The sequence below is a fragment of the Podarcis tiliguerta genome (assembly GCF_965153285.1).
Source record: "Podarcis tiliguerta genome assembly, chromosome: 16".
NCBI lineage: Eukaryota > Metazoa > Chordata > Lepidosauria > Squamata > Lacertidae > Podarcis > Podarcis tiliguerta.
The window spans coordinates 37,651,748-37,677,656 of NC_139549.1; the positions used below are offsets into that span (position 1 = coordinate 37,651,748).

Here is a 25,909-nt window from a genome sequence, read left to right on the forward strand (position 1 = left end):
CTTGGGCACCTTGGCAGAAAAGTGCTGTACAAATGCAATTACTCACCAATGGGGGAGAGATCACTGGACAGTCAGGGGTCTGAACTGCTAGGCACCATCTTGTGTCAAAGACTGATGGGGTTCAACGTCACAAGCACATGAGGTATGCTTGTGACGTCACATATGCAACATGCGCTTGTGATGGTGTGCGGCCAGAAGGCCAGGTGTCGCGCCAAGTGCCATGCTGAATGCCCTGCGCTGGAGTGCCCCACAGTCAGGAGGAGGCTGGGTATCACGCTGTCTGCTGGAGTGCCTTGTGCCCTGCACATTGGGAGGGCTGGGCCCCCTCCCCAAAAATATTGAGGGGGCCTAAAACAGCTCAGCCCCCATGAGCCAGCACCCCTGGCCAGGGGTTTTATCATACATGCTTTTTTGTTTTGTTATCTATTTCATGTTCTAATTTTGTATTTTAATGTTGTGAAGATGGAGGGTGATATACAAATGCAATAAATGAAATAAATACATACATATGACAATATAGCTCTGTGTGAGCTAGGATGGCTCCTGCAAATCGCAGGCTAATTTAAGTATGATGAAAGGGTTTGAAGCTGATGTTCAGAGTACTTGGGGGCCTGGATCTCTCCCGAGAAGAAGCCTAAAGGAGACATATCAGAATGAACTTTTTCATAGGCAACTACCTTATACTGAAAGGGACGCGGGTGGCACTGTGGGTTAAACCACAGAGCCTAGGACTTGCCAGTCAGAAGGTTGGCAGTTCAAATCCCCGCGACGGGATGAGCTCCCATTGCTCGGTCCCTGCTCCTGCCCACCTAGCAGTTTGAAAGTACGTCAAAGTGCAAGTAGATAAATAGGTACCGCTCCGGTGGGAAGGTAAACGGCATTTCCATGTGCTGCTCTGGTTCACCAGAAGCAGCTTAGTCATGCTGGCCACATGACCCGGAAGCTGTATGCCGGCTCCCTCTGCCAATAAAGCGAGATGAGCGCCGCAACACCAGAGTTGTCCGCAACAGGACCTAACGGTCAGGGGTCCCTTTACCTTACCTTATACTGAGTAAGTCATTAGTCCATCTAGTTATTATCTACACTGTCTTATTATCTACACTGACTGGCAGCAGCACTCCAGGATTTAAGGCATTGCCAGCCCTACCTGGGGACTGAACTTGGGACCAGGGGTGCCAACTTGAATAAAATGTTTGGGGGCCAGATATGTCCCACTCCACATAATAGATTCCAATATGTGGCACAAGCACACCATTTGAATGGCAATATTTATTCGTGGGGTGAAGGGACCTAGGAGTTGGCTCCCATGCCTGGGGCCTTCTACATGCAAAACAGATGCTCTACCAACTTCACAATGACCCCTCTTTACAGCCCGCTCCATCTGCCCATTAAATATTTGCAGCTGGTTAGTCTGGTGACATTACTCGAACAGGAAATGTAGGAAGAAGTCGCTGCAAACAAACAAACAAACAGCCTTTCCTTCTAATGAAAAGCAGCATGAGCTTTGGATGGTTTGTCTATAATATTCTTGCCTGGCTTTTCAGCCAAAAGAATTGGCTCCCAGAGCAGCTATGAAAAATTAAAACCCAATACAAATAACTATTAAAATGCAATAGAAAGCAGTGCTGGGCAATCTTGCCCCTGCTCATGTTGAATTAGCTGAGGAACTAGCCAAGTTATTTCCCCATCACCAAAATACACATTGGAAACAATACAGCTTATTTTCTGAGTCAATCTAAGGGCAAAGGGGGAATCTAAGGACATGTTGTGGGATTGGTGGCACAAAATGGAGGCTGGTCCATGTGGATGAATAGGTCACTGCCCAACCAACCCCTGCCTATCCTCAGCCAGCTCCCAAGTACCAGCCTGCCTTAAAGTAAAGGTAAAGGGACCCCTGACCATTAGGTCCAGTCGTGACCGACTCTGGGGTTGCGGCGCTCATCTCGCTTTATTGGCCGAGGGAGCCGGCGTACAGCTTCCGGGTCATGTGGCCAGCATGACTAAACCGCTTCTGGTGAACCAGAGCAGCGAACGGAAACACCGTTTACCTTCCCACTGGAGCGGTACCTATTTATCTACTTGCACTTTGATGTGCTTTTGAACTGCTAGGTTGGCAGGAGCAGGGATCGAGCAACGGGAGCTCACCCCGTCGTGGGGATTCGAACCGCCAACCTTCTGACCGGCAAGTCCTAGGCTCTGTGGTTTAACCCACAGCACCACCCGCGTCCCTATCACCAGCCTGCCTTACTTTCAACCAATCTAGAGGGCAGCCTTTGCTGTCAGCTTCCTTCTCCCCATTCTCAGTGTTGAACTCTGCAAGGAGGAAGGTCGGGGCAAATCCAGATTTAATTGGTTGTGCCTGTCATTGACTCTGGCTCCACCTACTGTTTGGGCTCCCTGCTTTCCACCCTACTGGCCCCAGTGAGCACCAAGCACCTCTGGTGGTGAGGAGGGTGGGAGAGAAGCCAGGGATTTGTCCTTAGTTTAATCTGAGCTTGGATGCGGATGTTACAGTTTGCATAGCTTTTAGAGCACCTGAGACACGTATCTGAACCTGTAGGCTTCTGTACCAAATGATGCTGCAGGGAAGTTAGTTTGCTTTGGATACAGGCATGATGGGAAGGTGTCTGGCAGCTGCCTCTTCTCCTTTCCATATTTTCTTAAGATGGAAGTTTCCTTCATTGGGCCAAAACCCAAAAGAAGACTCATGAGACAGCATTAGTATACAGTTATATTTATTAAAGTATAACAACTTGGAGAAACTGCAAACCAACATTATCCCAATTAACCATAATCAAAGGATTACTGGCAGGTAAGAATTTAGCTAATTCTGGCAGAGAAGCATTCCTCTAGTCCCCTGGGCATTTGATGCAGCTGCAGGCTGTGGTTTCCAAGCTAAGGAAATAACTCCCTCATTGCGAAGAGAGCCTTGGGTATGAAGCCAGCAAGCAAACCAAAGCGTTCACCTAAAATGTGCTTGCCAGACCTAAAGGGATCTCTTCCAAATTCCAAAGCATAAAGCACCAGCAGATCCCTGAAGCCACCAGCAGATCTCTTAATCCTGACTCAACCTTCTTTTTATATAATTAATTTTTATTCAGTTTCCAATATACATTCCATCCATATTTAACATTCGCCTTTTACATTTACATCTTTAGACTTCCCTCAGCCTATCTGACAATTCTCCATATTATCACTACTACTCGCATTTCTTAAATTTATATTGCACTTTACCAATCTTAATCTTATCATATCATTCAAGCAACACTTCAATCGATCTTTTTCACAAAGCTTATTGAAAGCCAGCAAGCGTTAGTTGGTCCTCACATACATTTTTGATATATTCTGTAAATTTATTCCAGTCCTCGGTAAATCTCTGATCGCGTTGGTTCTGAATTTTCCCGGTCAATTTGTCCATCTCTGCATATTCCATCAGCTTCATTCTCCATTCTTCCCTAGTCGGCATTTCTTCCTGTTTCCATTTCTGGGCCATCAAAATTCTTGCTGCTGTCACTGCATACCTAAATCTGACAACCTTTTTGAGTCCACAGCTCCCTTGGACCAACAACATTCTTTCTGTGGCACCCCGTGGGGCTCAGGAGCCCAGTTACGTCACCCCTTGCCTGCAGAGCTGGCAGCCCCTCACCCTCTTTTGAACACCCTTCCTTGGGGAGTGTTCTCTTAGCCTCCTCTCCCCTCCTACATTCCTACATTCCAGTGGGAGTCCTCTGGGCAGCTGCTGCTGCCGCCCCTGGTCTCTGAGCTTTCCGCCCTGCCTCCTCACACTGCCCCACAGGGGCCTGAGACAACAGCAAAGTCTGAAGGACTGGCTGGCTGGGCTCCCTCACCCGCTTGCTGGCTTACTCTGAGGCCACCTCGGCTCCTGGCAACCAGCACCCCCTGACCAGCCCCAGAGACACCATTCGCCTGCGGAGCTTGTAGTCAGAGCTGCTGCAACAAAGAGCTGTGCTTTTTAGTCTGTTCCTTTTGAACAGGTTATACCCCTCAATTCCTACATTCCAGTTATGAGTCTCATCCCACCAGGCTTCAGTAGTGTCTACCAGGTTGTATTTACCATCTTGTATTAAGAGCTCCAGTTCATCTTCTTTGTTTCCCATACTCTGTGCATTTGTGTAATAATAATAATAATAATAATAATAATTATTATTATTATTATTTTTATTATTTCTATCCCACCCATCTGGCTGAGTTTCCCCAGCCACTCTGGGTGACTTACAACGTATTTAAAAACATCAAACATTTAAAAAACAGAATATATTATACAGACTATAAATAAGCCAATAAATCAATAGAAGCTAATAATACTAATACTAATAATAACACTTTGCAGTTATACCCAAATTAAAATAACTGCCAACCCCAGCTAAACATTTAACTAACACCAACCCAACAAAAATAAAACAGAGGAACCAAAGTTAAAACTGTTTAAAACATTTTAGCCAGATGCCCCAATCCAAGAGTAGTTCCAGCAATGTCCCTCTGGTCTCCCAGGAGCAACTTCAGGTGAGTCTGGGCCTTGCAGCAGGGATCAGATCTTTCTTCCAGCACTCACAGCAGCAGAAATGTCCCTCCAGCCTCCCATGAGCCTCTTTTACCTGTTCAAGGTGAGTGTGGGCCCCGCCCCCTACCAGGTGGAAATGGGCCTTTGCAGCATTCACAGCAGCAACAACCCCCCTCATAAGCCCACTGGAGCCTTCCCTGGGGTCCACTGCAAACCAGCTTCTCAATGGCATCTTCACTCAGTCAAGGCATGACAATTTCAGAGAAAGTAAGTACACAGATGAGATTTGTTACAAAAAGATCTGGTCTCAGAACAAGCAGCAGCAGCACCTGGGCAAGAAGGGATGAAGTGGGAGGATTTTCTCCCCATCTTTTGACTCCGCCAAGATTGATGTTTTGTTCTCCTGCTGCATGTTCTCATTCTGTTTCCTTGACTCACACCGAATTCCAAGGACATGTTATTTTTGTGGGTGACGCTTTCTTTTTCCTGAAGCAATTTGTGTTTTGATTGTTTGCTGGCAATGACTCAAGGGATCAAGGGGCCAGAATATTCTCTAATTACTAGACGTTCTTGCTGCACTTTTTTGGTATTCAGAATTGTTATTATTTCATTGTCACCAGAATGCTCTTTGTCCATACCTCTAATATTCAGCATTTACGTACAGCTCAAGAGGTGGAGAACCTCAAATGCAGTCCTCCAGGCTTCTCTACTGGCCCTCAGGCAGGCTCCAACCCCTCTTGAGACCACACCCCATAATCAAACTGCTTTCCACTCACAATTGCATGTTTCTGCCCAGCTGGAATGGGACCTTGAACTTAGATAGTGCTTGCCGCTTGCCTAGATGCAGAATAGAGAGGACTGGGTGAGTGTTTATGTGTAAAACCTAGCCTGCTGGGTAGAGGAAGAATTTGCATTTATTGTTTCACCCACTTTCAGCTCCAGATCCACCCACGAATGACATGTAGCCCGTGGAAGTTTTCCTAGACATGCTGTTGGGGTGGAAGTGTGATTCCTGCCCCTGGCATGGAACATCAGACAGCCCACAGTCCTCCCTCGATACCTCATCCCAAATATCCTATTGCACAGGGGAAGATCAAAATTGTAAGAATGGCGAATTGAGAAAGTTTATTTCATCTATTGCTTTATGAGCCAAGCGTGTAGCATTTTATCATGGAGTGGAATTAGTTTTATATCATGAAGAGCGATAACTTGGGTTCACAGTGTTTGAGATTAAACTTGATGATTTCTTGTCCATTATTGATTTGGCGCTCTAAATTTCAGAGAAAGCTGAGCTTTATATTTTACTTAAGGGGGTTTAAGCACACTGGAGTGTGATCTTCACTGACTTCCTCAGATAAATTAGTCAACTTGTATAGACAGAGAATCAGAAAATGGAGGGTTCTGGGAAATGTGCACTGCATCAAACACCAGAAAAGCACCACGACTGAAAACATCTTGTATCATGTCTATGTGAAACATACCTAAATCTTATGCTACTTCTGGTGTCCCTTAAAATTTCCTTTTGAGGTCAAGCCTCCCTGGTGAATTCAACTTGCATCCCAGGAAACATTCATTCATTTATTGGTGGAAATCTTTCTTTCTTTCTTTCTTTCTTTCTTTCTTTCTTTCTTTCTTTCTTTCTTGGTAGCAGATCCATTCATGTGTTCTGTGTCGGGGAGGGGGGGAATTAGTGCAGTGGATGGACTCAGACAAGTCATGACATCTCAGCCTAACTTGCCTCAGGGAAATCACTGTGGTGCTGCCATGGGGTTCTGACTCACAACAGGGCCTTCTCAGTAGTAGCCCCACACTTATGGAATGTCATTCCTGGACTGGTGGAAGTTGGAGTCTATCCAGCAACATCCAAAGGGCCACAGGTTCAAATCCCTCTATTCCAGTTATGTGGAGCTCTCTGAGTAACTTTTAAATACTTGCTCTTTCCCAGCCTAACTCACCTCAAGGGATTGTTGCAAGGATTAAAAAATGTAATACACAACAAACCCTAACCCACCTCTGCTAGTTTTAGAAACCTCTATTGACCACTGTTCTTTTCTTGCTTGCTTTCTGAAATTAAGCTACAAGATTCCCCGTACCTGCTGATTAAAATGGAGTTAAAGCAAAAGAAATCCCAGCAGTGTGTGTGTGTGTGTGTGTTTGGGAGGATTTTGTTTTATTTTATTGGCATCACAGAAGGAGTAAATAGCAGCCCCCACATGCGAGACAGATGCATTGTTTCATAAATAATCAGGAGTGTTAGGCGAGATAAATGTTAAAATTATATAAAAAGCAATTGCCCCAGGCATTTTCTTCCCTCCTTTTCTTCTCCCATCCCTTCTTTTGTGCTAATTTGGGGTTTTGTTGTTCTGCTTAGCTCTCCTGCTCAATGAACTGGTTCAGATTTCATGGGTCACTAAACCGTGACTACAGGAGAAATGACAGACCGCGTGTTTTCTCATTTGGGCAGCAAAACAAAAAGGGAGGGAAGAGGCAATGGATTCTCTGAGAGTCTTGATAGCTCACAGCTTGATGTTTACAGTGGTGATAGAGAGCAGGTGCCATTCAGTTACCTTCAGAGCCTTGTGCTTTCCTCTTTCCTCTCTATTTCCAGGAACCTCTGACCGGTGGTGTCCTCTGGGAAGAAGATTCCTATCTAAAATCAGGAGAGTGTGGCTATTCACATTGATCATATCTGTGTTTGAAGGGCAGCAGTTGGGAACCTCAGGGCTCCCTCCAGGTCGAACCCTTCACCACCCTTGCTTCACATCCTCATTGAGTGTTTTTGTCTGGCTGGGAAACGTCCTTCAATTCTGTTATTGTCCTTTGTCTGGATAGAGAGGGGAATGTAGAAACTAGCCTGCTGGACAAAGGTAAATTTGTATTCATTGCTTTGTTCCCTCTTGCCTTACCCATCTCCGGCTTGTGACTCCCAGAAGGGACTGTGGGCCTTCAGCTGAGAAGAGGAAGAACTTGGATGTTGTGGCAAATGGCTCAGGCACAGTGTTCTGTGCCAAATCTGGGACTCTCTTTTTAAATGAAGCAATGGGAGGGGTCAGCAGTGGCGTAGTGTGGGGGTACAGGGGGGGCCGGCTGCACCGGGCGCAACATCTGGGGGCGCGCGCTCGCACTCGCAGCTCTCTGCCCCTACTAAAATCCACGGGTTAGGGGGCGCAAATTACTTGCCTTGCCCCGGGTGCTGACAACCCACGCTACGCCACTGGGGGGCAGTCCTTTTTCTGGGGGTACGCAGGGGTATGCATACCCCTAAACATTTTGTGAATTGAGGGGCAGTATTTCAATATGAGTAGGAAAATGAGAGTACCCCTAAACATTTTTTTTAGAAAGAAAAAAAGAACTGGGAGGGGGTGTCCCAAAATCATTGAATCCTCTTCAGAAAGTTGTGATCATTCGGTACTCCAAAATCTGAGATTATTGGAAGTATCTGTGGTCAACAGAGAAATTGGCAGATCACACATCTTTGATCACTTCCCAATAAACATACAGTGGTACCTCTGGTTACGAACTTCATTTGTTCCAGAGGTCCTTTCTTAAGCTGAAACCGTTCTTATCCTGAAGTGTGCTTTCGCTAATGGGGCCTCCTCCTGCTGCACATGAGCCTCTGGTGCACGATTTCTATTTGCATCCAGGGGCAAAGTTCACAACCAGGGGCAGCTGCTTCTAGGTTAGCAGACTTTGTAACCTGAAACGTTCATAACCAGAGGTACCACTGTACAGGGCTGGCTGCAGGTTGGAAGAGTCCCTGAGCAAAGTTATTGATATTGAGTATTTACATATCCTAGTCTTTTGCAGTAAGGACCTAGAACAACATACAAAAAAGAATAAATAGAAATGTAGATATATAAATTCATGGCCATGACCAAGAAATGGGTTTTAGCTGTTTTAACCAAGCAGAACATTTAACACATTCTTGTAATGTCATTTCCAAATCTCAGTTTATCACGGCAGTTTAGAGAGATTGGATCATAGCCAACATTAGTCCTGCTCTGAGTAGACCCATTAAAATCAATGTACCTAAGTTAGTCATGCCCATGAATTTAAATGAGTCTACTCTGAGTAGTACTAACTTGGGATACACAATTCATTGCATTTGCTCTAAAATTCACATATAGTTCACAAATATCCCACTTTGACCGCTTAAATCCTTCACCAAGTGTTCATTGGTAGAGGCATCATGGTTGGCTACAGTATGTTGCTGGTCCAGGAGTGCAATATCAGCTCACTCACTTTCATCTCTCATGGCAGCCTTATGGAAGGTGTCTGCATTGCTCACCCAAATCAAGATGTTAAGCTAATTTCCTGCTTAGATGGAAAGGTGAGACTTTGACTCCATTTTCTCCACAGGAAGGACATGACGGGGATGCTCATGGACCCACCACTTATCTGTGTTGCTCTGGGTGTGTAGCACTCCCTATGGGACTCCTGTCTCTACTAGTAGCAGGTATGGGAGAACTAGCCGGTTTTAGTTTCTCTCGGTGTCTCATTTCTTCAGTCTTAACTTCAGTTCTCTATATTAGGTAAAGGTAAAGAGACCCCTGACCATTAGGTCCAGTCGTGGCCGACTCTGGGGTTGCGGCGCTCATCTCGCTTTATTGGCCGAGGGAGCCGGCGTTTGTCCGCAGACAGCTTCCGGGTCATGTGGCCAGCATGACTAAGCCACTTCTGGCAAACCAGAGCAGCGCACGGAAATGCCGTTTACCTCCCCACCAGAGCGGTACCTATTTATCTACTTGTGCTTTGATGTGCTTTCAGGGACCGAGCAACGGGAGCTCACCCCGTCGCAGGGATTCAAATCGCCGACCTTCTGATCGGCACGTCCTAGGCTCTGTGGTTTAACCCACAGCACCACCCTCGTCCCTCTATATTACGCATTCTCTATATTACCACATGTGAATTTTTTTTAAAGTCCTCATGAAAATTCACCAACATTTTAGTGTGAATGTCTCCTAATACACACATTGATGTGAATTTTTGCCTAATATCCCTCCCTCCCTTTACTGTGCTGGTTTTTGCTTGCTTGATACTAGCTGCTGGTTCATAGTTGTTATGTGTTGTGGTCTGCTGAATGTTTTAAGCCTGGTGACTGTAAGGTGAAGGGTGGGCTGGAGTTGCATTTAAAACAAAAACACACATTTATATCTCTCCTTCCAAGGAGCTCAGTGTGGGGCTGATGGTTCTCCCCCTCGCCATCCTATCCTTAAAACAATCCTGAGGTAGGTTAGGCTGAGAGACTGAGATTGGCCCAAGGTCACCAAGTGAGCTTCATGACTGAGTGAAGTGGTTTGAACCCTGCTTTCCAAGGTCCTATTCTGACATTCTAACCATTACACTACACTGGCTTTTAACAAGAAATACGTTGGGTGGGGAGACCCTGTCTGGTTTTCCATCCATATCCCACCCTGCATTTAAACAGACAAGCACTGCAGCTTAATGCCAACCCAGCAGGTTTTTAGTTGGCTGCCACCTTCTATTCTATTCCAAAACCAAATTAAACTGCACTTATAAAACACTGTGTTAAGCGATCTATTGGAGATAAGATAAAGTTGGCCATCAAAATTAATGTGCTATATAGAAGGGCAGAGGGATTGACTCCAGGAAGCAGAGAGTGAGTTTTGTGAAATGTTCAATAGCATCTGGTCCCAAGATAGTGTTTATTGAAGAATTTTGTCAGTGTGCTTTAATGTTAGTCATTGACGCAAAGGCTCCAGTAGAGTTATATATGGACTATATATAGTAGAATATAAGCATGAATTCATGCTTTGCTTCTGTTTCCTGCTGTGTCATTGCTAATTAGCAATATCTTGTCATATTTTGAGGGTTAGCACATTCATTCATTCCAGTTTATATCCAACCATTATCTATCTCTACTGCTCCTTGTTTAGAAGCCTACTTCTGTTCTTACTGCTAATGCTGCTGCGTGACTTTAAACAACCCTGACCAAGCTGGTGACCTCCAGATGTTTTGGACTACAACTCCTAACAGTCCCAGCTAGCCTGGTCAACAGTTCGGAGGATAGGAGCTGTTGCCAAGGGAGGATGGCTTAGATCCTGCTCTTACCGGTACAGTTGGGGAACTGTCCAACAAGTCAGGGAACAAGTTCCCAGGAAAGTGACAGACATCATCTAGCTGTGGTAGAGAAGGTGTTGCATCAACAACAGCCAGGAAGCAATAGTGACTCTTTTTATAGTTGGCACTTTCCCTCTCTTGGGTCATAGTATCTAGAGAAAATCAGGTTATGGATGGCTCCTCCAAACAATGATGGGTGGTCCCCATTGCAACTGGTAAGTTGAAAGGTAGGAAGGCCCATGGCAGGAAGAGTTGGAGGCAATAAAAGGCAGAGGCAACTAATTCTAGTTTTGCCTAGGAGGTAGAAGCTGCCAGGTAGTGCCACCCTAGAGACTGATTGTAAGAAGACAAGAAGATGGGCAGCCTGGTACTGGTGTGGCACTGCCTCATCATCCTACTGGACCACTGGCTCTAGAGGAGAGGATGTTCACAATCTGTCTCATGCAGTTGAGGAACCATTTCTCTCCATCCTCTAGGATGCCTCTTCTGATGGATATCAGGGAACCTTGGTCATGAGAAAGGTAAAGTAAAGGGACCCCTGACCGTTAGGTCCAGTCGCGGACGACTCTGGGGTTGCGGTGCTCATCTCACTTTACGGGCTGAGGAAGCTGGTGTACAGCTTCTGGGTCATGTGGCCAGCATATCTAAGCCGCTTCTGGCGCAATGGAACACCGACACCAGAGCAGTGCACAGAAACGCCTTTTACCTTCCCACCGGAGTGGTACCTATCAATCTACTTGCACTTTGACGTGCTTTCGAACTGCTAGATTGGCAGGAGCAGGGACCGAGCAACGGGAGCTCACCCTGTCGCGGGGATTCGAACTGCCAACCTTCCGATCGGTAAGACCTAGGCTCTGTGGTTTAAGCCACTCCGTCACAAAGCAGACAAATCACCTTTCTCTTCTTGTGACAGGCCTTATCCAATCATCTCTGTGCAATTAAAAAGACAACTCAATGTTTATGAAGTACAGGAACAAACATTTAATTTCCCATGTTAAATGTCTATACAATATCAGTCTATTCTATCCTCTTGGGAGAGTAAAGGTAAAGGGACCCCTGACCATTAGGTCCAGTTGTGGCCGACTCTGGGGTTGTGGTGCTCATCTTGCTTCACTGGCCGAGGGAGCTGGCGTACAGCTTCCAGGTCATGTGGCCAGCATAACTAAGCCGCTTCTGGTGAACCAGAGCAGCGCACGGAAACACCGTTTACCTTCCCACCGGAGTGGTACCTATTTATCTACTTGCACTTTGACGTACTTTTGAACTGCTAGGTTGGCAGGAGCAGGGACCAAACAACGGGAGCTCACCATGTCGCAGGGATTCGAACTGCGACCTTCCGATCGGCAAGCCCTAGGCTCTGTGGTTTAACCCACAGTGCCACCTGTGTCCCTGTTGGGAGAGTACTGTTTGCTAAAATTTTGAATATCCGCCTGTAAGAGGGAAAAAATGAATTAGTTCATATAATTAATGACAGGAAACTGAAGCACATGCATAACTTAATTGGTATACAAATTACACAGGATTGTTTTGCTTTTTTTTATTTAAACACGTCCATTTCATTATCTTAATTTAAAGCTTTGTTTCTGTGCTGTTCCAGAATGTTACATATATGAGTTTCTCCCTTCATTACCAATAATAGCGGATGGTGGGAATGCAGCTTTTATGTGAGGGAACAGTGCAGATTTTATCCAATGTAAAATTGAAAGCAACGTCAGCAGTAAGCCTGCAGGAAAGCTTTTGTGTTAGATTCCGATGACCTGCAGAGCATCTAGGGCTGAGGAACCTGTGGCCCTCCAGATGTTGTGGGGCTCCAACTCCCATTCAGTCCCACCCAACTAGACCAATGGTCAGGGATGAAGGGAGTTGGAATCCAGCAACACCTGGAGGTTCTCCGTCCCTGTTCTAATAAGTTTGCAGCCAAATCCTATACTGAATCTTACTGAAAAGCAAGGCCCATTGAGTTTAGTGGTGCCAAATCCCAGGAAATTGGATATACAACTGGTACAGCGGGTGACACTGCATGGCAGCTTTCTCCCCTTTAGTCTCCTTGTTGTCTTTGTGGAACTCATCAGGGAAGAGGCTGGGGACAACCCTATAATAAGTTGGTTTTGCCTGTTGTTCGGCCTGGCTCCACCTACCCTTTGGCTTCCCTGTTTTCCACCCAACCAGTCCCAATAGACTCCAGACACTAATGGTGGTCTGCAGTTTGCCACTAAGCAGGAGGGCACATGAATTCTTGGAGAGATTATAGGCACTTTGCACTTCCTCCCATCTTGCTGCTACTGTACAACTGTGAACTAATCTATGGTTTGATTTGCTGTGTTGTCTGAACCTGGGTTTATGGTTTGTTTTGTTCTAGACAAACCATAAGCTGTAACCGAGATAACCATGAGTTGTAACCCTTGCATCACACACGAGTGAGAAATGGAACCCAGGCGAGGTGAGGCAGACCAGGACAAGCTTCTCCATGACTATATGATACAAAACACTCCCCTAGCGGCAAAGCTTTTGTCAGCAGCTCTTTGTAGGGAACTATGTGTGGCTGTGGCCACCCACCCACCTTTTAACCTCCTGGTACACCTTGTAACTGCTGTGTGCATTTTAGAGCATTCTGGATTATATCTCTCATGATTCTCACTCTACATTCTCACTTACAAGAGGTGGCAAAGTAAGTTCTGAGATGGTAGAACAGGTCACTCTTGCCAGATGTATGGGCCAATCTTTTGCAGGTGGCTTTTAGAAGCTTCTAATAGACCTCAGTTTTTCTGCCCATACTTATCTCCCCATTGGGGAACCCCTGAAAAACTTTGAGAAATTCTAGCATTGCAGGACTCCCCAAACTCAAATCTGGCAGCAGCATCCAGCATATTCAATTGGTTGCTGGGGCTGTAACACCGTGGCAGGACTGCCGTTCCTGGTCTGCAGGCTTACAGTGGTGGTAGCTGTGCCTCAGGGGCATTTGGGTGGTTTCTTGAGATTATGGGTGGTTTCTTGAGCCCAGCCAATGCTGCCAGCCAAGTCCAGGCAGGGACATGCAGGCAGCTGGATGAAAGATAGATTTATTTGAATTGTAGAAGTTTATTTTAATGATTTGATGGAATTGTTTGGTTGTGGGATTTAAGTCGGTGTTATTGTACTATGCGAGAAGGGACGCGGGTGGCGCTGTGGGTTAAAGCCTCAGTGCCTAGGGCTTGCCGATCGAAAGGTCAGCGGTTCGAATCCCTGCGGCGGGGTGCGCTCCCGCTGTTCGGTCCCAGCGCCTGCCAACCTAGCAGTTCGAAAGCACCCCTGGGTGCAAGTAGATAAATAGGTACCACTTTATAGCGGGAAGATAAACAGCGTTTCCATGTGCGGCTCTGGCTCGCCAGAGCAGCGATATCACGCTGGCCACGTGACCCGGAAGTGTCTTCGGACAGCGCTGGCCCCCGGCCTCTTGAGTGAGATGGGCGCACAACCCTAGAGTCTGTCAAGACTGGCCCGTACGGGCAGGGGTACCTTTACCTTTACCTTTATTGTACTATGCAAGTGCTTTTATACCTGCAAACTACTTATAAAACAATAATGTGGTATATAAATTTAATAACAACCACAGCAGTTGGGGCCATCCCAGGGCACTGGCTTAGGTTTCCTCTCTAATGCTTTTGCTGTAACCAGGCCTTTGGCTGATCAACATTCTATGGCCTTTTAAATGTGTTTATGGGAGGGGGGCTTATTGGTTCATTTTTGTTCTTGTTTTATTATGCAATTTGTGCAGATGAAGAGTGATATACAAAATTTAATAATAATAGCAATAGCAACAACCCAGAACTGCTGGAAACACTTTTAGCAATCCACTGAGGCATGGCAGAAACTCAGTACAATGTTTCCAGGGTAAAATATGCTGTCTCTCGTATGCATTTTCAAGCTTAAAGGATCCAGCAATTAGCATAAGCCATTTGATACACACGGCAGTGTCTTTGAATACAGTGGAGGCACCGTTTGCTTATTTATTTATTTTTGAAAGCGTCGCTACTCTGAATATTTGATTCCCCCTTCATCTCCTGTACGCATTATAGAATTCCGTTAGGTCTGAGCTCTGTCTGTGAAGCTGTGCGGAGACAGGCGTGTTTATTGTGCATGGCCCCAGCACGTACCAACCGCACAATAACATTACTATGCTGCGAGTGTGTGTGCCCGTGTATAATCCCCGTGCTTATGGCATTTTGATGCAAGCCTGGAATAGGACTTGTGGCATGGCATTGCGGTTCTACGGTGTTCAACAGAAGAACCTCAAGAAATCAAAGCCGCATTTCACAGTGCATTACGTTACACGAGGCAGTAAAAAATAATAATACCCCTGATTTCTAGGTTTTCAGCATTCTTAAAGTGGGACTATTTTAACTACTTAAAAGTGCCAAGCCTATACAAGTCCATTCGGACACAAGCCTTGCTGAGTTCCCTGGTATGAATAGATGGCTCTGTCCATTTTGGATTTCTCCATTTCTCATTTTCCCAAGCTTTCATTTCTGCAGCAATTTGCGATTTAAAAAATAAGCCTAAAATATAATTCACCAGGAATTCCATATGAATTTCTCCTAACGAACTTATTTTCTGTGCAGTTTGCCCTAATATACACAGTTTTGAAAACCATTGTTCCCCAATACATTTTTGTATGTCATTTTCACAAATATATGCATTTTATGCACTCTTTGGCTTAGCATATGAATTTCTGAACATATCACTTGGCTGGAGTACTGCGTTGCAAAATTTAGAATGTGCACATTTCAAGGGATGGCTGTGTTTTTGTTTGTCTATTGTTTTGAAAAATGTGGATTCATCTTTAATGCAGACTGAGTCACATCCCAGCCCCCAATTTCCCCTCCCAGATAACTGTGTATAGGATTGCAGCATACGTAATTAGCCATTCCAAAAAAAACCCCAACCTCATAAGTTTGTTCCTCAGAAAGGAGAGCAAAACACAATTTTAATTGAAGGGCATTAGATGTCTTTTGATCTTGACAATTTCAAAGCTGCACACTTAAAATGGGAGGGGGGGGCTAAAATATGGATTTTTAATTGCTTACAAAGCATTCTGAAATCACACCAAATGATTCCCCACCTGTCTTGAAAATCCATAAACGAGTCCTTCAGAAAGGGACCAGGAGAGAGTGGGAAATTGTTCGGACGTTCAATTCCTTGCTTTAGTTGAACTAAATCCAATTCTGATGCACCCAAACCAGTTTAGGAAGCTGACGTACACAAAATCAGATCACTGTTGGTCCATCTAGTTCAATATGGTCTACACGAGGGCTGGGGAAAAATTTTAAGCCTCAGGGTTACTTTCCTTGGGCAACCTTTCAAGAGCCACAAAACAGTGACAAGTGGGACTGGATGCAAGAGTTGCTAGGTTGGTAGGAGCAGGGACCGAGCAACGGGAGCTCACCTGGTCGCGGGGATTCGAACCACCGACCTTCTGATCAGCAAGCCCTAGGCTCTGTGGTTTAGACCACAGTGCCACCCGCGTCCTTACTCTATGCTAAACCCAGGCAAGCAAGAGGCATAATCAGTATTTAAGGACACATTTCCTATCAAGGAAAAACCACTGAAAGTGGTTCCCTCTCCCCTGTTGTTGTTTCCAGCAACTGGGATTCAAAAACAGAGCATAGCCATCATCAGTGTAGAGCATAGCCATCATCAGTGTTATTTTTCTAGAAAAAGAGGTGCTGGATCTCACCATGAACTTCTCCCTACTTCTCTTAGAATGGCAATGGTGCCCACCTGAGAGGTGCCAGAGATGAGCTCCTGTGAGCTCTGGCTAAAAAAATCCCTGGCCATCATGACTATTAGCCACTGAAACTTTTATCCTCTATAATTTCCCAGGTTGCTAGTCTCCCATCCAGACCCAGATCCAGCCTAGACCTGCTTAACTTCAGGAAGGTGGGTGCAACGTGTACCTTCAAATGACACCTGGGGATTTTGAAATGATGATATTGCAAACCTTCCAAAATGAAAACAAAAACCAGAATAGCTCTTTTCCCCCACCCCAGGGTTTTTATTATTGTATGTACATTTTCCCTGTAAGAAGACAGATCTCTATTTTCCAGTGAAAGAGATGTACGAAAGAAAGAAAGAAAGAAAGAAAGAAAGAAAGAAAGAAAGAAAGAAAGAAAGAAAGAAAGAAAGAAAGAAAGAAAAAGAAAGAAAGAGGGAGGATTAGGGAACAATATCAAGCAGCTACAAAACAAACCCTTTTAACACAGAAAGTAAGGCTGTCACCCGACCGAAAGAAGTTTTAGTCGATTAATCGTTTGAGTTTGAATTAATAAGCGAATAATTGATTAGTCCTGTATAAATTTGCAATTGAGTAGCTGTATTATCGTCATTGTTGTTGATTTCAGATGGCACCTGTGCATGTCATAACTTAGGAGGTGCGCTCCATGGGTGAGAAAAGGGGGGTGCCCTTCCAAAAATGGCACCCATCAGCAATGTTTTCTCTAAGTACTTGTATTTAAAACTGTTACATTTTTTTCTCCATAATAATAATAATAATAATCTGCTGCCCAGTTTACTGGGGGCACTTTTTCACTGTCATCTTTTACAAGGTTTTTATTCGATTTATCGACTAAACATTGCAGCCCTAACAATGCAGTACACTTTGGTACATCTATGGGTTGGGGAGGGAATCCTGTCAAATGAAAATATGTAAATAGTTCATAAAATCAGGAAAGCTTTTATAAACAATACAGCTGAACAAATTAACCACAAGGATGAATATTTGTTTTTTTAAAAAACAAAAGCCTAGGAGGATATATCTGTCTGTATTTTGTATAAACAGATTACATTAGGTCAATTCATTCCGATCCTTTGAAAGGACCCTAGATTCCAGCTGAAAGCGAGGAATGTCTACTGTGCTTTTACAAAGAATATTTTCTAGAAAAATCATCAACCCACCCACCCACAAAATGGTTCCTTTTCCATAGTAACGGCTCATCGTAACACGGCACACTAACCCATCTTCTCTGAGTCTAGGTGCAATTCGATCAGCATTAGCTAGTATCAGATGATATATGAAAAATAGCTGGTTGTGCGCAATACCTCCAAGATTTGTAGGTAGCTGTTTAGGGGCTCACATCCCCTTGTACCTGATGGAACAGGGTATAACAAGCCAGCTTTCTCCTGCAGCTGATCAAAACACTGCAAAGTTAGTATTTCTGGACCTCCAAATATTTTGGAGAGCCTTCTTCTATTGCTGGCTGGGTTTGAGTGCTCCATCATCCATAAAACAGAAGGCATAAAGGTGAATACAAAGATAAAGTTTTTTAGAGAGAGAGATAATAATTATTTTTTACATATTGTCTTGCAGCCTTTCCATATAGTCTCTAAGTTCCTGGGAATCCCCTAAGTTCATATCTTGGCATACCCATTTGATATTATCGTCACTGTCAAAGAGGATGGAGTTGGTGTATGGGCCACCATCCTCTGGCAAGATGGTGGTATAGGATGTGAATTTGACTCTTTTCCGTTTGGGCCCAGGGGGGTTGATAGGTTCGTTTGTGATATCGTTCTCACAACCATAGTCAGCAGACCGAAGGATCTGGCTGTGGAGGCTCTTCTGAGAACTCCCGTTGAGGAGGAAATTGCTCTCCTCAAACTGCATCCCTCTGTCTATCATGGTTGTGCACTCCTCGGATGGGAGCGAAATGTCCACTGGGTTCTCCAAGAGCTCCACCTCATTCCCGAGCCACACCCAGTCATGGGAATGTGGAATGTTGCCTTGCTCGCTGACGGCAAACCTTTTGTGCCTGTACTTCCAAGCAAATGCCACACAGTTAATTAAGAAGACCAATATGGCTAAACAGAAAACACACAGAAGGGCATACATGCCAATCTCAAGGTCCGTTAGACCTCTGGAAGCCAAAGTGAGGTCACTGGGACTGTTCTGCACTGGAATGTCAACTTGTATGGGGAAGCTCGTAAAGGAGGTTGGACCATTTTGGAGCTGACCCTGAGCAGTTTTTGGGTGAACAGGAGTCTTGGAAGTTGTGCTTTGGTTAGTAGCCTCTTCATGATTAATGGAAGCCCCATGTTTGGGCCAATCTTGCCCTGACCTCTCCTGCTCCAATGACTTCTCTATAGAATTACTCCCATGGCTTTTAAAATCAGCCTCAACGTCTTCAATGTCATTGGTGTCCCCTTTGTGGTCCAAATCCTTCTGGCCAAACTTGACTTTGATGCTTCCTTTCCCAACAGCCAAGCTACTCTTCCTCTTGGACTTCTGACAAGGCTCGCTGATCACCATTTCTAGTTTAATGAGTGGCCCTTGACCTTCACCTTCCGCCACCACCACAGGCTGGTCTTCCTCTTGGCTTTGATGGATGGACACCACCATTTCATCCAGGGATGTGATGGCGAGAGAAAAATCTTTCGTGTCGTAGATGTCTAAGGGTGTCACGGTGCCATCGCTGAACAGAATCCAAGCACTGACCACAGCTTCCTACAACATAGAAAAATGTATCATCTTTTTAAAAGAAGTCATAACTTTTTTAAGAAGCGAAATTAATGAACCTAAGTTAGTCGTTCATTTCAGCGGGTCTGTTGTGAATAGGACTAGCATTGGAAACCAACCAGTAGGTGTACTCTGGGTATAACTTAGCTGAATGTGTCAGCGCTATGAGCTTTCAAAATTCAAGCTGGGAAATAATGCATCTGAAATGAGTGAACTTTTTAAAAAATGAAAGCTTAGTTTTAACATTCTCTTCCTAGCAGAATGTCTCAGAATCAATTTCACATATAACCGGTCAGATCATTTGTTTTCAGACTGCATCATGAAATCAATCTGAACTCTGGGCCTTAAATTAGCCATCAAAATATTGTTTCCTAAACTCATGCGGCTGATTTAGTGAAATCGCATGAGTTGGGCTCCTCCCCCACCCTGTTTTTGCGAAGCCTGGAAATAATTACATGAAAATGAGTAGCATTTCCCTCCCTCCCCCCTTGTTCTTTGGCTTAATGTGTCAGTAAACATGATCCAATCATTTCACTCACCCATTTTTCATATTCACATTTATGTATTTCACCTTTCCTCCATGATCTTTAGAGAGGGAGGGCCCATAACTTAGTACAGGGATGGGCAACCTTTACCGTCCTCAAGGACCATATTCCCTAGGGAAAATCTGTTGGGGGCCATATAGAAGGGTGGCCAGGGCCAGAACTGAAAGTGGGTAGGAGGCAATATCAAAGGAGGATGTCAGTGCAACAGCACTCTCACAACACAACCACCCCATTCCTCTCTAGCTTAGTTTAATTTCTCCTACTACCCATTGGATCACATCATCTATCATGGTTACAAAAGCATACGACGAGGCATGCTGGATCAGGCCAAAGGCCCATCTAGTCCACTGGCCTTCAGCCAGTGAGTTGAGACTCTTTAGTGGGCCACAGCCCATACCCTCCAACACTTCTCCCATGAAAATAGGGATGTCCCATTCCATGATAATGTTACTATTCATACCCCACACATATGTTGGGATTCACAGAATGCTGTGTAGATAGTAAGTCTGCAGGCTCGAGTTTGTTAGCTGATGCAACTGGCTGGTACAATCAGCCTGCAATACTTTCTATGGAAGTGCTGGGTCAGAATGACTCAGCAGTAATGTACTGACAATTGATTGGCTGTCATCGGTTTAAAAGGGAAACCTGTCCAGCAGTAAAAGTGTGGTGTAGAAGAGTGTGGTCAGAGAGAGAGAGATAGAAAGGTCTTCCTGTTTGTCTTAAGGTGCAGCCAAGTACTCTGTTTGACTGTATGAACTGCTCATGTATTATAGCCTGTAGATATTTGTATATATAGCTCACAATAAATAAATACTGCACTGAAGAACCTGGAACTCTGAGCATTTCTGATAAAGTGCCGCAGAGAATTCGCGACAACATCTTACTGGGTTGCCCCAGCCACTCTGGGTAGCTTCCAACATATATAAAAACTCAATAAAACATTAAACATTTTTTTAAAAAAAACCTTCCCTATACATGATTGCTTTCAGACAACTCGAGGGTCAGAAAACTCCATACCCTCCAACATTTCACCAATGAAAATAGAGACATCCAAATGAAAAGTCGGACATTCAGGGATCAAATCAGAAACTGGGACGGCTTCTTTAAATCAGGGATGTCCCGGGAAAGTAGGGATACTTGGAGGGTCTGACAGCCTGATCCAAGGTGGGTAACCACAAGACCACTAACATCATGAAACAATATAGCAAAGGATTAAGAAATGGGTCCCCAAATGCATGTTTAGGTTAAAAGTGGGTCCTGGATACCTCATCTAGTCCTTTAGGTTACCCTCCATTTAATCTCATCTGGTTTATCTAGGTCTCCTATTTGCTGATGAAACGATGCAAATATGTGCTGTTCATTAATTTTGTCACTGCATCTCCCACCTGCTTTGGTGAATGAAGAATGTCAGAAGCCGATGTCGTAGAAACAATCACCCTCTTGTTTCCTTTGCTTGTCTGGAGCGAGAGGGACAAGCCTGCCACGAGCTGAACACCAAGGTCTGTGATGGTCACCCGGTCTTCCAGAACAATCACAGTCTTCTCAGCCAAAATGGAATCAGAAAGAGGTGAGAGGACCTTTAAGGGAAACAAAAGGAAAGGAAAGATGATGACAATTCACATTAAACTATTCTGGAGTTGCTGCATCATGAGTGCCCAGGGACTGGTTGCCATACAGTGGTACCTCGTTTTGAGTCCGCCTCGCCGAGTGTCCATTTCGTCGAACATCCGCAACAAACCCGGAAGTACTGGCAAACCGCTCCGAGCGCGTGCGCAGAGCGGTGCTTTGTCATGCGTCCTTTTCGGCTAGCGTCCAGGGCTCCAGAACGGATCCCGCTCACAAAACAACGTACAACTGTATTTCAAAATGAAGATCCCTCTTAGTCACTTTTGCCTGCTTGGGTTCCAATTCTAGCCACACATAACTGGGAATAAGCCCCATTGAACTGAATAGGGGTTACATTTGAGTATTAATATTGGCAAAAGTAGTTTTAAAATTTCTATACTGCCCTTCAACTGAGGATCACAGGGCAGTTTGCAATATAAAAAGATATAGACATGCATAGGATTGCTCTGCTAGTCAAATACAGTGGATTCCTATGAAAGCAGCCAAGGGGTTGTGGGGGGCATAGTTAGTTAGTTATTTCATTTTAAACCTACCCTTCGTTGAGGAAGTGATCTCAGGGAAACGGAAAGGTAAAGGTATCCCTGATCATTAGGTCCAGTCATGGCCGACTCTGGAATTGCGGTGCTCATCTCGCTTTATTGGCCGAGGGAGCTGGTGTACAGCTTCCGGGTCATGTGGCCAGCATGACTAAGCCATTTCTGGTGAACCAGAGCAGCGCACGGAAACGCCGTTTACCTTCCCGCCGGAGTGGTCCCTATGTATCTACTTGCACTTTGACGTGCTTTCGAACTGCTAGGTTGGCAGGAGCAGGATCAAAGCAACAGGAGCTCACCCCGTTGCAGGGATTCAAACCACCAACCTTCTGATCAGCAAGTCCTAGGCTCTGTGGTAGGGTACATCAAATATGTTTAACTCTTAATGCTATTAGAGCACAGCTACACATGCACCAAGTGCCAAGGCTCAATCTCCAGCACCCACCCATCCCCATTTGAAAGGCAATTGGATAACAGAGTTGGAAAAGAAGTTGGGGAACTCATACTAACAAAACCCACTGCTCACTTTATTCACTTAAAACAGTGTAAAACACTGTAAAAAGCACTGTAAAACTGTAAATTCACTGTATAGCTTCATACATTTGGGGGGGGGGAATGGTTTAGAACAGGCATCCTCAATCTGCGGCCTTCCAGATGTTTTGGCCTACAACTCCCATAATCCCTAGCTAAAAGGACCAGTGGTCAGGGATGATGGGAACTGTAGTCCAAAACATCTGTAGGGCCGAAGGTTGGGGATGCCTGGTTTAGAACAAGCATATGCACATTTTAAGAATGTTAAAAATAGGTCCATGCTAAAATGTGGCATGGAATGTAGCGCTCCCCCTTGGAGGTTGGTCACCTGATGCACAAGGGTGGGAGGAGCCATTGTGGTGCCTTCCGAATGTTCAATTCCCATCAGCCCCAGAACAACATGGTCCAAAGTTAGTGATGATATGGAGGTCTGCCTCTTTATAAAGTCCAACAACTTCAACTCTCTGCAAATATGTGAGACTGAGGCCCTCGTTGTAGGGACTGGTGCATGAAAACACCACTATATCATAGGGCATGAGAATTAACTTGCTGAAATAGAATAAAGATCCCACCTCACCTGTCTTCCACTTTCCAACAGTAGGCAGCCAACTATGACTATGGCTTTTGCTAGACCAATTTGGTCTCTGCACAGTATTAAGTAGCATCATGCCTAGACTGAGCCTCTGCTTTGGTGTCTCCTCAAGATAAAGCAGCTTTCTGATTAATCACCCAACCTCTGCTTAAAACTTCCAACAAAGGAGAGTCCACCACCTCCCGAGGGAGTCTGTTCCAGTGTCAAACAGTTCCTACTGTCAGAAAGTTATTCCAGATGTTTAGCCGGAATCTCCTTCCTTGTAACCTGAAACCATTGGTTCAGGTTACAGCCTCTGGAGCAGGAAAAAACAAGCTTGTTCCATGTGGTGGCTCTTTAGATATTTGAAGAGACTATCATATCTCATCTCAGTCTTCTCTTACCCAAAATGAATGTATGCAACTCCTTCAGCCTTTCCTCATAAGGCTTGGTTTCCAGACCCTTGATCATCTTGGTTGGCCTCCTCTGCACATGTTCCAGCCTATCAACATCTTTCTTAAAACCTGGCATTCAGAAGTGGACACAGTGTGGTTTGACCAAGGCAGAATAGGGCATTACTACTGCGTCCCTTAGAGGGACGCGGGTGGTGCTGTGGGTTAAACCTCAGAGCCTAGGACTTGCCGGTCAGAAGGTCAGTGGTTCGATTCCCGGTGATGGGGTGAGCTCCTGTTGCTTGGTCCCTGCTCCTGCCAACCTAGCAGTTCGAAAGCACGTCAAAGTTCAAGTAGATAAACAGGTACCGCTCCAGCGGGAAGGTAAACGGCATTTCTGTGCACTGCTCTGGTTCGCCAGAAGCAGCTTAGTCATGCTGGTCACATGACCCAGAAGCTGAATGCCAGCTCCCTCGGCCAATAAAACGAGATGAGCGCCACAACCCCAGAGTTGGTCATGACTGGACCTTTACCTTTATTGCGTCCCTTGATCTGGACACTATACTTCTGTTGATGCAGCCTATAATAGCATTAGCTGCTTTTGCTACCACATCACACTGTTGACTCAAGTTAAGCTTGTGGTCTACTAAAACCCTGCCTAAGTGTAGAATTTGACATTTGTCCCTATTGAGATTCATTTTGTTAGTTTGGACCCAGTTCTCCAATCTCTTAAGGTCATATTGAACCCCATTTCTGTCTTCTGCGGCATTATCTATCCCTCCCAGTTTGGTGTTATCTGCAAATTGGTTGAACGTCCCCTCATTTCCTTCATCCAAGTCATCTATAAAGACATTGAACAACAATTGGCCCAGGACAGAACCCTGCGGCAACCCTCTTATCACTTTTTCTCTCCAGGATGATTAGGATCCATTAGTGAGTACTCTTTGGGTTCAGTCCGTCAACGAGCTACAAATCCACCTACCAGTAACCTTGTGCAGCCCACATTCATGTTTCCCTTGACACTCAGCCTTACTTTGTACCTGAACTGTTGTGATTCCTTGCTCACGACCAATCAGAACCCGGCCATCTTGTAACTTGGCTACTTTGGATTCCTCCACCTTCATGAAGTCGGCCACAAGGTCCGTAATGTCAAACTGCCACTCGGAGCCAAGCATGTAGGTCAGCTGGCCTCCCAAATCGGATGATTCTGTCACAAACTGGGTGAGGACTCGTACCATGGCATGCTGGTACTGCAGGGAGCAGCCTCGGCCTTTCTTCTCATCATCTTCATCCTCATCGCTGTCGCGTGTGGGCCTGTAGGACACACACAGAAACACACACAAGAAGGTACTAGGTTGCGGTTGTTCTTGCCATACAACTGTACTCTGTTCATTTTGAATATTGCAAATTCTAAAGGCTGTATCCAGGGGAAAACCCATTGAAATGAACGGGAGTGCCTAATGGAGGTTCACTAACTTCAGTGCGCTTTCTCTGGGTAGAACTTAGATAGATACAACCCTGGTTTTTCCATCTGAGGCTGTGTTGGGTTTTATCTGTGCAGGATTTCATCTTCTGCTGGGTTGGATTTACTGATTCGTTAAGGTTCCACCGAGTTGCTGCACCGTTTATTTAAATCACTTTATTGTACTGTGCACTTTGTCTAGAGAATAGTTCTTATTAGATAACTCAGCAACTGAATAAAATAAATAAACACAATTTATGAAATGCCTATATTATCAGCATTGGGCATCATTTGGCCCCTCCAACACATAGACCTCACAGGGTTCACCGAAGTTAGTCTCCTCTCATCCTTGTTTGTTCTTTATTCTCACTTTGCACCTGATGTACATCTCCACTTGCCCCTTTGTCCCTGACTGGCAGGTATCATGTTGTGGTTCACCTCAGGTGCCACCTCAGGTGCCAAAATGTCTTGAGCTGGCTCTGGATCTGTGGGTACATAGCTTCACACCAGGCTTGTGAACTTAATGTGGGCACCCTACACCTATCTCTTGGAGGTTTGGCTCTTTCTCAGGCCATGCCCCCTCTCTAAGCCTTCACTGGACTTGCTCTTCATTCTCCTCAAGTGTTCTTCTCTACTATACACAGTAAGAGTCACCTTGCTGGCTTTGCTCATTGTTCTCTGAGGGCCTGCCCACTTTTTTGCCTCTCACCTGCCCCACCAATGATGTGTGGTCCCCATAAGGTTTCCCAGGAAGGAGTTAGGTCCTGGTGCTGAAAGAGGTTTTCCACCCCTTCCTCACACAGCTGATTACTGCAGTTGTGTAGAATTTGCACCACTTGGACTCAGCCAATGTATTTACAAAGGTGCTGCCTCTGTGAGTAAACCTTTCTGTGCCTCTAAGCCTGGGACTAGGATATTTTTAGGCCCCTTGGGGGAAAGAGTACAATGCGGGAACTGATTAATAAGTGACAAGGGTGCTAGGGTCCAGGCAAGAGGACAACCATATTAAAATTCACCATCCATTGGGAAGTAGGCAGCACAAGAGATCAAACCCCTGCACTGAGTTCCATATCTTGTTGGAGCAAGTTGTTTTCTTAGAGCTACCCAAGGTCCTGCAGCTCCAGCCCATGCCTGCCTTCTGCATGACTTAGCCACCCTCGG

General features: G+C 45.2%; 2 protein-coding genes across 3 annotated transcripts in view; both read right to left on the reverse strand.

The window, feature by feature from the left end:
• The window catches only part of LOC310666890 (uncharacterized protein), a 126,124-nt gene that overhangs the window by 84,294 nt on the left and 15,921 nt on the right, over positions 1-25,909 (reverse strand). The gene's annotated exons all lie outside the window — the stretch shown is intronic.
• Positions 16,611-25,909, reverse strand: part of TMEM132B (transmembrane protein 132B) — a 353,049-nt gene continuing 343,750 nt past the window's right edge. For both annotated transcript variants that reach the window (XM_083418176.1, XM_083418175.1), the window contains 3 exons: positions 24,327-24,600; positions 21,019-21,210; positions 16,611-19,076 (listed from right to left, as the gene is read on the reverse strand). In XM_083418176.1, coding sequence (XP_083274302.1) covers positions 17,928-19,076; positions 21,019-21,210; positions 24,327-24,600 — 1,615 coding nt within the window. In that variant the 3' untranslated portion in view covers positions 16,611-17,927. The remainder of the gene's footprint in view (positions 19,077-21,018; positions 21,211-24,326; positions 24,601-25,909) is intronic.